At 34.2% G+C, this 13,388-nt stretch overlaps 1 protein-coding gene across 1 annotated transcript; it reads left to right on the forward strand.

The window, feature by feature from the left end:
• Positions 1-1,226: 1,226 nt before the first annotated feature.
• hddc2 (HD domain containing 2) lies at positions 1,227-12,651 on the forward strand. Its single transcript, XM_055016232.1, has 6 exons — positions 1,227-1,318; positions 2,908-3,029; positions 3,724-3,826; positions 4,029-4,097; positions 4,173-4,311; positions 10,527-12,651. The coding sequence occupies exons 1-6, from the start codon at positions 1,241-1,243 to the stop codon at positions 10,667-10,669; spliced, it is 654 nt and encodes a 217-aa protein (XP_054872207.1). The 5' UTR covers positions 1,227-1,240; the 3' UTR covers positions 10,670-12,651.
• The last annotated feature ends 737 nt before the right edge of the window (positions 12,652-13,388 follow it).

The raw sequence follows: 13,388 nt of genomic DNA on the forward strand, positions 1-13,388 counted from the left end.
ACTATGACATTTTTAGAGCGACATGCTATACTATGATGTTTTTAGAGCGACATGCTAAACTATGACATTTTTAGAGCGACATGCTATACTATGACGTTTTTAGAGCGATAGAGAAGATGATTTTATTATCCAGCTTATCTGTGCTATAATTTAAATGCAATAACTGTATTGTTAATTATTACTTTGATCATATTCTGGGAGGTTATTTTTCTAATCTGCACTAAGATGTACGACATGTGAACCAGTCATTAAACAATGTTAACCGTTAGAGAGTAGATTTACTGTTTTCTCCAGTTTAACTTCAGAGACTCAGCAGATATTTAGGACTACTGACAACTCAGAACCTTAACCTCAGTGTTTTAATCACATTTAGGTTTTCTAAACGTTACATTAATGTGAACCAGCGTCTCCATGAACAGTTTTATTAACTAAATGCACTATATTAGAGGAACACAACACACTTCAGCTGTTTACATGAAACTCAACACAAACATCGTTAGCTTAATGCTAGGTTAGCTTAATGCTACGTTAGCTTTAATCAGACTACAACTGAGCAGCTAGCTCGGTTAGCATCGCTAACATTAAAACTAATATTTACTATGCTAACTCTCTTCTCTGGTCAACACACACAGAAATAAACTCCACCAACATCTGGAGTGCATGGCACACATTATATCTGACACTACAGCTGCATATAAAGTGCAGTAAAAGCGGCACCGATACGAAAATAAACATTTACTTACCGAACTATCAGAGTCCTTTCAGTGTCTGCTGGTAGAATCAGCTGAAGTTAGAAAACTGGTTAAAACAAGCCAACAGGCAGGAAAACTGTCTGTGGAAAAGGTCCTGCTGCTGCACCGATAAATAAACCAACAGTTATTATATCAGAATTAATCCAAACGATGAGAGCAGAGAAAATGAAATCAAACTACATTAAATCATCAATTAAAAAGTGACTCTCGTCAGATAAGCCACTGAAACAAACAAACAAAAAAGTAGAACTGTAAAAGAAAAAAATTAAAAAGGACTCAAAGAAGAAACCAAGATATTAATTTCACAGTTCAGACACACAGTAACTGAACAGAAAATAATAATAATGTGTATAAATACCCCAAAACATCCAGGTAAATAATCCTGTAACTAGACAGGAAGTAGATTCTATGGACTCTGCTGCCTCCCTGCGGTTTTTACCGGTCAGTGCACCAACTGACTCCACCCCTCTACTTCCGGTTCCTGCTGCATGATGGCAGCTTCCAGCGAGCAGAGAGCCGCTATAAACAACATGCTGCAGTTCATGAAGCTCATCGGACAACTCAAAGTAAGAATCGACCTCAAACTCTGGAAGTTTAATCACAGAAAGACAAAATAAGTCACTTCCGGTCTGTTAGTGAAGGAGCTGCTGGTGCGTTCAGGCTCCATCTGCTGCTAACACAGTAAAACTCGCAAAAACAGTAAAACTCTTTCATAAATTGAGCAAAAAAGACTCTAACAGCTTTTTACTGCAGTGAGGAAACAGAAATAAGCTCTGATTGGATTCTGTCAACTCAGAAATTAACGTAAATATTGATTACAGGGTCGAAAAATGCAGCATTATGAAAACTCTGATAATGTAAATCAGATATTATGGTTTAATCAATATATGTTGATTTTTAAGTCAGATCAGAGCTTCTTTGTGGCTGATTTCCTTTTCTTGCGTTCAGTTTTAAATAATTGATTCGTCCTGTAGCTTAATGCATTAAATGCAAACAAACGCCGTTTTTGATTTATTTCATTGATTAATTGATTGATTTTGCGACCATCTACTGGAGCCTGTTTATGGATTTCTACATTAGCAATTCCCAGAAGAAAACATCCCACGCACACTTAAAATTCAAACTTACAGGAAACAAACAGAAGAAAAACAAAGAAAAAAAATAGAAAAATAGTTTGTGATAATTCCATAATTTAATAAATCCATCATAAATCTACTGGCAAATATTAGAATTAGATGTATTTTTAGGGGAAAATGTTCAACTTTTAGTAGTTTGTGACATATATAAATATAAATATTTAAACTGTCTCTAAAACTGCTAAAGCAAGAAAAAAAAGAAATGCCTCCTGGATATAGTAATTCATCAGGATTGCTATTTGGTAAAACTGGTGTTTAAATTCAGAATAAATGTAAAATATAGACATTTCTGTGATTTATAAAGCTTCTAAAGCTCACAAGAATGATTTAAAATGTGCTGATTTGTCCAATCACAAGTGGAAAACCTGAATAAATTCAGTTTACTGTTAGAAAAGGTTTAAGAAAACCAGGAAACTTCATATTTCAGAAGCTAGAAACTGATTTGTGTGTTTTGCTTAAAAATGTCTTCTAGGATTACTTACATGAATCTTTTGTGTTTGAGTGACTGTTTTGCTTTGTTTTCAAACTATATTGTGGCAATTTCCTACCCTCTTTAGGTGTTTTTATGTATTTTTTTTGCCTTATTAGTTGATGTCAGTCATATTAATATTCTGAATAATTACACTTGGATTTTTGTAAGTAAATAGACGATAAAAGAAAAGGTTTCAGTTTCTTCAGCTAAACATGAATTTAAACGTGCAGAAAACGGCACCGGTACAGATTTAGCTGTTGGATTAGAGTTAGAAATGTTTATTATGTTTGCTTTAAATGAGACTGAATCAGACAAATGAAGACTGCAGAATTAAAGAGCTGCAGTTTGACTCGAGAAACTCTGTTAAAAAGTTCAGCTCAGTGTAAAAGAAGTTAAAAGAAAAGCTCATGACAAGTAAACTTAACATAAATAAAAGGACAGAATAAAGATTCAGTGCAGTAAAATCACAAACTGTCCCATAAAGCTGCAGAAACACACACTTCAGGTTCATTTTTGCTGCTTCCTGACTCATTTATTGTTCCTTCAGAGGGTTCCTCGGACTGGCTGGGTCTACAGGAACGTGAAGAACCCGGAGAGCGTCTCGGATCACATGTACCGGATGGCCATGATGTCTCTGACCATCAGCGACCCCACGCTGGACAAACACAGGTGAAGAAAGGTGTCCTTTTTTTTACTTTATTCTGCTTATTTTTTTAAAAATTAAATTTAGTTCTTTTATGTGCCGTTAAGTTCAGAGTTTTATATACCTGGGTCAAGTTGTGATTTATAGTGACTTTTTATTCACAAAAATATTTTTTTCTGTCTGGAAATGACATAAATAAGTGTAAAATAACAGTTAAACATTGTTTTACAATGTTTTACTCTCATTTGTCACTTTTTAATGTAATTTTTACACAGAAAAAAACCTGTTGGTCAAATAAAAATGTATTTGGGGCTTAACTTCACTTATATATTATATTACACCATAATATCTGACTTACAGAGTCAAATAAATGCATTTTTACAGTTTTTTTTTTTACACTCATTTTTGCCATTTCCAGCCAGAAAAAAGAAACATTTTGTTGAAAAAAAATTCATTATAAATCAAAGTTTGGGCCCTAACTTCACTGAGTTGCTGTTTAGATTGTTGTCTGCTTGGTTTTATTTATTTATTATTATTTATTATGTAGTTATTTTATCTTTTATATGTTTATCATTATTATTATTATTATTATTGTTGCTGTTGTTCAGTTCTGTGCAGCATCTTGGATCTTTGTTTCAGAAAGGCTCTTCATAAATAATGTTATGATTTGTACTGAGATAATAAAGAACCAGGTGTGACTTCCTGTCTGTGTGTGTCCAGGTGTATGAAGCTGGCTTTGGTCCACGACATGGCAGAGTGCATTGTGGGAGATATCGCTCCATCAGACAACGTCAGCAAAGCAGAGAAGCACCGGAGGGAAGAAGTCAGTGAGCAGAAAAAAACATCAAAAACAACCGATTCTGAGCTGAAAGTCAACATTTTAAAGCCAACAATGTTTAAATCTTTGACATGATGAATGTTTAACTGAATCTTTAACTATTTAAATCACAGTTATGTATTTTCTCCAGCTTGTTCTGCTCTGTTCTTGAGATAAATTGAGATTTCTGTCGTTTTTTCCTCCTCAGGAGGCGATGAAACATCTGTCAGATCTTCTCCCAGATGGACTCAAACAGGAGGTCTATGGACTCTGGGAGGTTCGTTGTTTCTCTGTTTTACTTCTAGTTTTACTTTCTGTTTGTGTTCTTTTATTTTACTCATCTTGTTTGCAGGAATATGAGACTCAGAGCAGCGCTGAGGCTCGACTTGTCAAACAGTTGGACCTCCTGGAGATGATTCTTCAGGCCCACGAGTACGAGGAGCTGGAGGGAACGCCGGGACGCCTGCAGGAGTTCTTCGACTCCACCGCAGGTTGGTCTTTATGGTGTTTCAGGTTTGATCGAGAAGTTGTGGGACTGTCAGGAGATGATGTAGGACTTCAGGATCTGAGTTTCAGTGTTTTAGGGGAGCTGGTGCAGCTGAGTTACCTCTAAGATTTTAGTTTCATTTTATTTAATAAATATATACAAATGTATTTAGTAGATTTTTATTTTTCTATTTGTTTAGTAATTAATTCATTAAATTAAATTAAATTAAATTAAATAAAACATAAAAGTAATGATTTAATTCAATTTCAATTCAATTCAATTTTATTTATATAGCGCCAATTACAGTCAAATTGTCTCGAGATGCTTTACAGAACCCATATGCCTGAACCCCAGAGCAAGCCAAAAGGCGACAGTGGCAAGGAAAACACCCTTTTAACAGGGAAAAAACCTCGAGCAGAACCCGGCTCTTTATGTGGGGGAACCATCTGCTGCTGGCCGGGAGGGTGGAGAGGAACAGAAGAGGTAGAAAGGTAGAGGTAGAGGGATAGAGGTAGAGGGATAGAGACAGAGGCAGGGGGTTACAGTTGGTGGGAGAACCACCACAGATCTGAAGCATCCAGCTCTGGGATCAGGGACACTCGGAGAAAGGACACAGGGAGAAACAGAGTGAATGTAATGCAATAATGGTATATATATATTAAATATAAAGGTAGATAGAGAAGGGCTCAGTGCATCCAGAGAGGTCCTCCAGCAGCCTAGGCCTATAGCAGCAGAACTAGGGGCAGAACTAAGGGACGTCCAAGAGGAAGACTCCAGCTGACCCCCTCAGGGTCCCCCAGTCAGTCCTAACTATAAGATTTGTCAAAAAGGAAGGTTTTAAGCCTGGTCTTAAAATTAGAGAGGGTGTCCGCCTCCCGAACCCAAACTGGGAGCTGGTTCCACAGGAGAGGTGCCTGATAACTGAAGGCTCTGCCTCCCATTCTACTTTTAGAGATTCTAGGAACAACAAGTAAGCCTGCAGTCTGAGAGCGAAGAGTTCTGCTAGGATAATATGGTACTATCAGGTCTTTAAGATATGATGGAGATTGGTTGTTAAGAGCTTTATATGTCAGAAGAAGGATTTTGAATTCTATTCTAGATTTAACAGGAAGCCAATGAAGAGAAACCAGTATAGGAGAAATATGATCTCTCTTGCTAACTCCCGTCAGTACTCTGGCTGCAGCATTTTGGATTAGCTGTAGATGTTTCAGAGAGCTATTGGGACAACCTGATAATAAGGAATTACAGTAGTCAAGCCTAGAAGTAACAAATGCATGGACTAGTTTTTCTGCATCACTCTGAGACAGGATGTTCCTGATTTTCACAGTATTTCTCAGGTGGAAAAAGGAAGTCCTACAGATTTGTTTTATGTGTGAGTTAAAGGACATGTCCTGGTCAAAGATAACGCCGAGGTTCCTCACAGTAGTACTGGAGGCCAATGTAATGCCATCCAGAGTAACTATATGCTTTGAAAGCAATTCTCTAAGATGTTTGGGGCCAAATACAATGACTTCAGTCTTGTCTGAATTTAGTAGTAAGAAATTATAGGTCATCCAGGTCTTTATGTCCTTAAGACAATCTTGCAGTCTGCCTAGCTGATTAGTTTCATCTGGCTTCATAGATAAATACAACTGAGTGTCGTCAGTGTAACAATGGAAATTAATACAGTGCTTCCTAATAATATTGCCTAAGGGAAGCATGTATAATGTGAACAGTATTGGTCCTAAGACAGAACCCTGAGGAACTCCATGATTAACCCTAGCATGCTCAGAAGAGTCATTGTTGACATGCACAAACTGGAACCTGTCTGATAAGTAGGATTTAAACCAGTCCAGTGCTGTCCCTTTAATGCCAATAGAATGCTCTAGTCGCTGTAATAAAAGTTTGTGGTCGAATGTATCGAATGCTGCACTAATGTCCAACAAAATAAGTACAGAGACCAGTCCATTATCTGACGCTATGAGAAGGTCATTAGTAACTTTCACCAGAGCTGTTTCTGTGCTATGATGCACTCTGAAGCCTGACTGAAACTCTTCAAACAAGCTATTCCTTTGTAAATGTTCACATAATTGATTTACAACTGTTCTTTCCAGAATTTTGGAGAGAAATGGGAGGTTGGAAATTGGTCTATAGTTGGCTAAAACATCTGGATCTAGAGTGGGCTTTTTAAGTAAAGGTTTGATTACAGCAACCTTAAAAGCCTGTGGTACATAACCTGTTACTAGAGAGAGATTAATCAGATCTAACATTGAGGAATTAATTAAAGGTAAAGCCTCCTTGAACAGTCTAGTTGGGATAGGATCTAAAAGACATGTTGATGGTTTGGATGTAGAAACTATTGAAATGAGTTCAGAGAGATGTATGGGGGTGAAAAATTCTAAATATCCATTTGGTCTTACAGCCAATTCTAAAGCATCTGTACTCGATGATACATCTGTGACATTTGCAGGAAGGGCCAGATTAATTTTTTCTCTAATCGTAATAATTTTATTTGTAAAGAAGCTCATGAAGTTGTTACTGCTCAAAGCTAAAGGAATACAAGGTTCAACAGAGCTCTGACTCTTTGTCAGCCTGGCTACAGTGCTGAAGAGAAACCTGGGGTTGTTCTTGTTTTCCTCTATTAAAGATAAATAATATGTTGTCCTGGCATTACGAAGAGCTTTTTTATAAATTACTAGACTATTTTTCCAAGCTACATAAACTTCCTCTAAATTAGTGGAGTACCACTTCCTTTCCAGCTTTCGGGACGCCTGCTTTAAAGTCCGCAGCTGGGAATTATACCAAGGAGCAGGTCCTCTCTGAGATAGAACTTTCTTTTTTACAGGTGCAACACTATCAAGTGTTGTACGCAGTGAGGCTGCAGCATTATTAACAATATAATCCACTTCTGTGGGGGTAAAATTATAATATTTCCCTTCCATTATATCAGCAAGTGGTGCTGAACTAAATAGAGAGGGTATTATTTCCTTAAATTTAGTCACTGAATTGTCAGACAGACATCTACTGTAATGATATTTATTCTTAACTCCTATACAATCTATTGTTGTAAATTGAAATGTTATCATAAAATGGTCAGAAAGAAGAGGGTTCTGGGGAAATACTGTTAACTGTTTGATTTCTATGCCATAAGTCAGAACGAGGTCAAGGGTGTGATTAAAACTATGAGTTGGTTTATTTACATGTTGAGAAAACCCAATTGAGTCTAATATTGAATTAAAAGCAGTCGTAAGGCTGTCACTGTCCACGTCAACATGAATGTTGAAGTCACCCACAATAATGACTTTATCTGAGCTGAGCACTAAATCAGATAAAAAGTCTGAGAATTGAGATAAAAACTCAGAGTAAGGAGCAGGAGGACGATATACAACAACAAATAAAACTGGTTTCTGAGCTTTTAAATCTGGATGAGAGAGACTGAGAGTAAGATTTTCAAATGAACTGTAACTAGGTTTAGGTCTCTGGTTCATTTTTAAGCTAGAGAGGTAAATTGCTGCCACTCCTCCTCCTCGGCCCTGTGATTCGAGGAACATGACAGTTAGTATGACTAGTAGGAGTTGATTCATTTAGACTAACATATTCTTCCTGCTGCAACCAGGTTTCAGTCAAACAGAACAAATCAATCTGGTTATCAGTTATCAAATCATTTACTAACAGAGATTTAGACGAGAGAGATCTAATATTTAACAGACCACATTTAATTGTCCTGTTTCTTCGCTCAGTTGAAATAGTGGTATTAATTTTAATTAGATTTTTATGGTTACTATGTCTTTTGTTTATTTTTGATTTGCTTAATTTATTGAATTTTGGTGGTCGGGGGACAGACACAGTCTCAATAAAGCTAAGTGATTTACTGGAGGGTGACAGCTGAGAGGAAACTGCAGAGAGGTGTGGAAGACTACAACTCTGCATCCTGGTCTGAACTCTGGGTTGTCATGCTTTAGGAGTTCTAATAAAATCAGCCATATTTCTAGAAATGAGAGCTGCACCAGCCAAAGTGGGATGGATGCCGTCTCTCCTAATCAGACCAGGTTTTCCCCAGAAAGAGCTCCAATTGTCTATAAAGCCAACGTCGTTTGCAGTACACCACGTAGACACCCAGCGGCGAAACACATAGTCGCTTGTCAGATCAGGCAGGGGTCCAGAGAAAACTACGGAGTCCGACATGGTTTTGGCAAAGTTACACACCGATGCCACACTAACTTTGGTGACCTCCGATTGGCGTAACCGGGTGTCATTACCGCCGACATGAATAACAATCTTACTGTATTTACGATTATCTTTAGCCAGCAGTTTCAAATTTGCTTCTATGTCGCCCGCTCTGGCCCCTGGGAGGCATTTTACTATGGTCGCTGGTGTCGCTAGCTTCACCTTTCTGACTACGGAGCTGCCAATGATCAGAGTTGGTTTCTCAGCGGGTGTGTCATTGAGTGGGGAAAAACGATTAGAAACGTGAAGCGGTTTGTGGTGTGCCGGGACAGCGGGCTTGAGCTTAGGACTACGTTTCCTACGAACTGTCACCCAGCTACCCTGACTTCCCGGCTGCTCGGGAGCTGCTAGGGTACGGCTAGCAGAAGCTACACTAGCAGCTATATTATTGCGGTCCGCACCGGCTAAGGGAGCCTGGCTAACAGCTAGCGGGGTGTTTTCCATGGTGCGGAGCCGCGCTTCCAATTCAGAGAGCCTCGCCTCCAAAACTACAAACAGACTGCATTTATTACAGGTATCATTATCACTAAAGGAGGCAGAGGAGTAACTAAACATGTGACACACTGAGCAGGAAAGAGAAGGAGAGGAAGAGGGAGAAGCCATGCTAACTGCTAAGTGCCAGGCTAGCGGACAGAGATAACAGATTAACTTAGAATTAAGTACTGAGAGGGTGCTTGAAGAAAACGAGTGTATGTTACGATTCAAATATTACCGCTACACACAGATTAAATGAATATCAAATTAGATGGAGTGGATAAGCTACAACAGTCACAGAACACAACACAGCTCCACAACAGGAAGTGACGCAATACGCTCACCGTAACGTCAGACGTCAGCAGTCAAGGAGGAAAAAACTCAAAGGCAACTCACTCCTATTTATTACTTTTATTTATAATTTACGCATTTTTAATTATGTATTTATTTCACAAATGTCAAATTTATTTTTTAGATTATATTTATTAAAAAATGTACTACTATATTGAATTAAATTCAATACAAAATAATGCTTTGTTACTTTATTATTTTTTAATTTACTTATTAGATTTTTAAAAAAATATTTATTTAACAATTAAATTCTTAAATAAAATACAATCTAAAAACAAATGAATGATTCTTTACTTTTATTTATCATTAATTATGCATTTTTAATTATGTCTTTAATACATAGATTTCATTTATTAGATATTTTATTTATTTTTTGAAATATTTACTTAATAAAATCTAAAAATAATGATTTATTTTTATTATTTTTGCATTTTTGATTATGTATTTGTGCAATAAATATTTCATTTATTAGATTTTTATTTTATTTATTTAAAAAAATATTTATTCAATAATCAATGTATTAAATAAAGTAAAAAAATCTGTATTTAATGTTTTATTACACTAAATTCAGCATAGAAATAATAACTTACTTTTATTTATTATTATTTATCCATTTTTAATCATGTATTTTTAATACATTAGTTTATTAGCTTTTTATTTGTTATTTTTTAAAATATTTACTTAGTAATTATTAAGTAAAATCTAAAAATAATTATTATTTTATTTGTTATTTGTGCATTTTTAAGTATGTATTTGTTTAATAGATATAAAATATTTCATATAATGTTGAATATATGTAACATTTTATATAATAAATCTAAACATAAATTTAAGTTTAAGCCATCAAGGCATTGTTTTCCATCGGAAAAAAGGTAAAATACTATTTTAATGATTGGAGTTTAGTCAGCAACCGGAGAGGGACTTTCACATTTAGTAAAATAATAATAATAATAATAATAATAATAATAATAATAATAATAATAATAATAATAATAATAATAATAATAATAATAATAAACTTATAAAATGTAAAAATAATAATTTACTACTTGTATTTGTTATTATTTATAAACTTTTCATTATGTATTTGTTTAATATATTTCATATAGTTTTCAGTATATATAATATTTTATATAATAAATCTAAACATAAATGTTAATGTTTAGGGTTTTTTTTTGTCTGTTTCAGGTCGTTTCCACCATCCGGACGTCTTGCAGCTGGTCGCTTCTTTAAACGAAGAGAGACGACGTCACATGACCGACACAAAGACTTCTGGGAAATCACAGACTGCTGGTTCTGAACAAGAAAACACAACTTCACACAAATCATGACGTTACAAACGAGAAACTATACTGTAGAAGTTTTTTTGAGTTATTCTAATGTGCAGAAAATGAAACTGATATTTTTCATGTTTTTTGTTCTGTTCAGATGTAAATTCTCCAGTTTGCAGGGATGCAAAGTTTAAAATTAAGCTGGAAATTATTTGTAAATGTAAAAAAGTTTCTGGTAATGTAAAAACTGACAGATAATATCAAAATATAAAAAAGAAGGCAAAATATGATTAAATATCTCGATAAATATCCATCTAAATTCACATTTCTTTCCAAAATCACTCAAAATTTGCCCAAAATGATTTAAAATTTTGTCCGAAATGACTCAAAATGGTCCAAAATAACTGGAAACACATCCTAAATTACATAAAATTTGTCAAAATGACTCAGAAAATGTCCCAAATTCAAATTGTAAAAATTCTAAAAGTGTTAAAATGACTCAATAAATATCCAAATTGACTCAAAATGTCCAAATTTTTTCCAAATTCATCCAAAATGATGTAAGAATTGTCTAAACTTGGTACATGTCCTAAAAAATTCAAAAATTGTCCAAATTGAATTGAAATATCTCCTAACCAACTTAAAAATGATCAAAAGGACTCAAAAAATGGTCCAGTATGACTAAAAATATGTCTAGAATGTCTTAAAACATTTCCTAAGTGACCAAAAACATTGTCCAAAACAATCTGAATTGTGTTTAAAAGGACTCAAAAATGGCAAAAATTACACAATGTCCAAAATTCAGATTTTGTCCAAAATAATTTGAAACTTGTCTTATTCAAAAACTGTTAATAAAATAAATAAATGTCCGAATTGACTGAAAATGTCCAAAACCTTTCTAAATCTGTCCAAAATTTCTCAAAATTTGTCTAAAATGTTGTAATAATTGACTAAATGACTAAAAAAAATGCCCACTATGACTAAAAACACGCTCAAAATGATGTAAAAATTGTCTGAAATGACTCAAAATGATCCAAAATAACTGAAAACATGGTCTAAATGACGTAAAATTTGTCAAAATGACTTAAAAATATTCCAAATGACACAAAATGTCCCAAATGACTTGAAACTTGTCCAAAATTACTCTGAACGCGTATAAAATTACTAAGAAAATATCCAAAATAACTTGAAATGAGTCCCAAATTACTACGAATTGTAAAAAAGGAAAAAAATGTCTCAAAATTTGCCCAAAATTATTTTAAAAATAGTCCAAAATGAGTAAAAAAAAACTCTCCCAAATAACTTGAACCATGTCCTAAATGACTCAAAACCCAAATAAATTCACATTTCTTTCATCTGAAACAGTCAAATTTTTTATTTACTGTTTACTGTTGTTTTATTTTAAAAGATAATGTTCACTGTATGTTTCATAAGTGATTTTTTCCAAATAAAGACACATTTTGTAATGTTATTTTAAGCTTATATCATCTGGCAGATATATTTTAGGGCTTTCTATAAAAAAATGTAAAGTTAAACATGTAACAGCATCATTCTGCTGCAAAAATAAAAATACTGTGGTGCTTTAAAATTTTAGAATTTGCTACATTTCTGCACAATTATGACCTGAAACATCAGAATTTCACATAATTTCTTAAAATTTAACAAATAAGACAAAAATATTACACTTGTTTATTAGTATTTTGAGGAAAATTATCCAATATTATCAGAAATGAATCCATCTAGAATCATTTTACTCAATAAATAAATGAATAAAAGTTTAATATTTTAATTTGTTTAACTGCATTTTTTTTTTTTTTTTAAATCTACTTTTGTCTTGGGTCACATTTGTGCAGAAATAAAGTTAATTTTTAACTTTCAAGCACCACTTGGATGCCGTTTCTCCAGCAGTTTTACTGTTCAGTCGACAGAATGTTGAAATATGATTTTGTTTTCATTTTTTTCATGTTTCAATGAGGTCCTGTTGCACAGAACTTCATATTATTACATTTATTATTGTACAAATATATGATTTAAAAACAGTCGTATGTCGTATTTGGTTTAAACTGTCTTTAATATGGACACATCAGCCATAAAAACAGTATTTTTTTAATGGATGAATACGTTAAACAAAGTTATTACACAGTTACGTCTTTGGGTTTAGTTAAAAATGTCTTTTAACGCGTTATTTCACTCCAATTCTACACAAAATGTCAAATATTTCCAGTTATTTCGGTTATTTTCAGCAACAAAATGATCTCTTTGTGCTTGAATTTAATTAAAAGTGTTTCAAACCACAGCAAAAGAAAATAATTCATCTTAATTAAAGCAGAATGTTACTGACAGAAGTTAGAAAAACACAAATGAGATTTTAATGTTTTTTTAATGTTTGGTGGCACCAAACCTTTCATAGTTTAGTGAAACGGATTCCATGCAGCCTAAATCTGCAGCAGGAAGTTAAAAATCTAAGAAAACTGACAGCAGATGTTGGATTTAAAGCTCACTGAGGAGTTATTTTGGTGCTTTTTGACCATCTAAGTGTCCTGAGTTCGATAATCAGCTGGAAAAGTGTTCACAGTCTGCTGGGATTTTCAAAAAGTGACAGAAAAATCTAAGAGTTCCATTATATTTTAACCTCATTGAAGTGTCTGTTGTGGCTCTAAAAGATTCAGAAATCAGAGTTTAATCTGACCTCACTGTAGTTTTCCAAAGAAAGATGATTTTTACATTTAAAATGTTCAGTCTGACTGAAGTTAAACACAGAAGTTAGCTGCCGGGGAGA

This window comes from Amphiprion ocellaris, chromosome 12 (genome assembly GCF_022539595.1).
Source record: "Amphiprion ocellaris isolate individual 3 ecotype Okinawa chromosome 12, ASM2253959v1, whole genome shotgun sequence".
NCBI lineage: Eukaryota > Metazoa > Chordata > Actinopteri > Pomacentridae > Amphiprion > Amphiprion ocellaris.

Bases quoted from the DNA above. Each gene is read 5' to 3' on its own strand.
- hddc2 (XM_055016232.1), top strand. From the start codon at position 1,241: ATGATGGCAGCTTCCAGCGAGCAGAGAGCCGCTATAAACAACATGCTG. The intron at 1,319-2,907 runs GTAAGAATCGAC...TTGTTCCTTCAG, and splicing joins AGCTCATCGGACAACTCAAA to AGGGTTCCTCGGACTGGCTG. The intron at 3,827-4,028 runs GTCAGTGAGCAG...TTTCCTCCTCAG, and splicing joins AGAAGCACCGGAGGGAAGAA to GAGGCGATGAAACATCTGTC.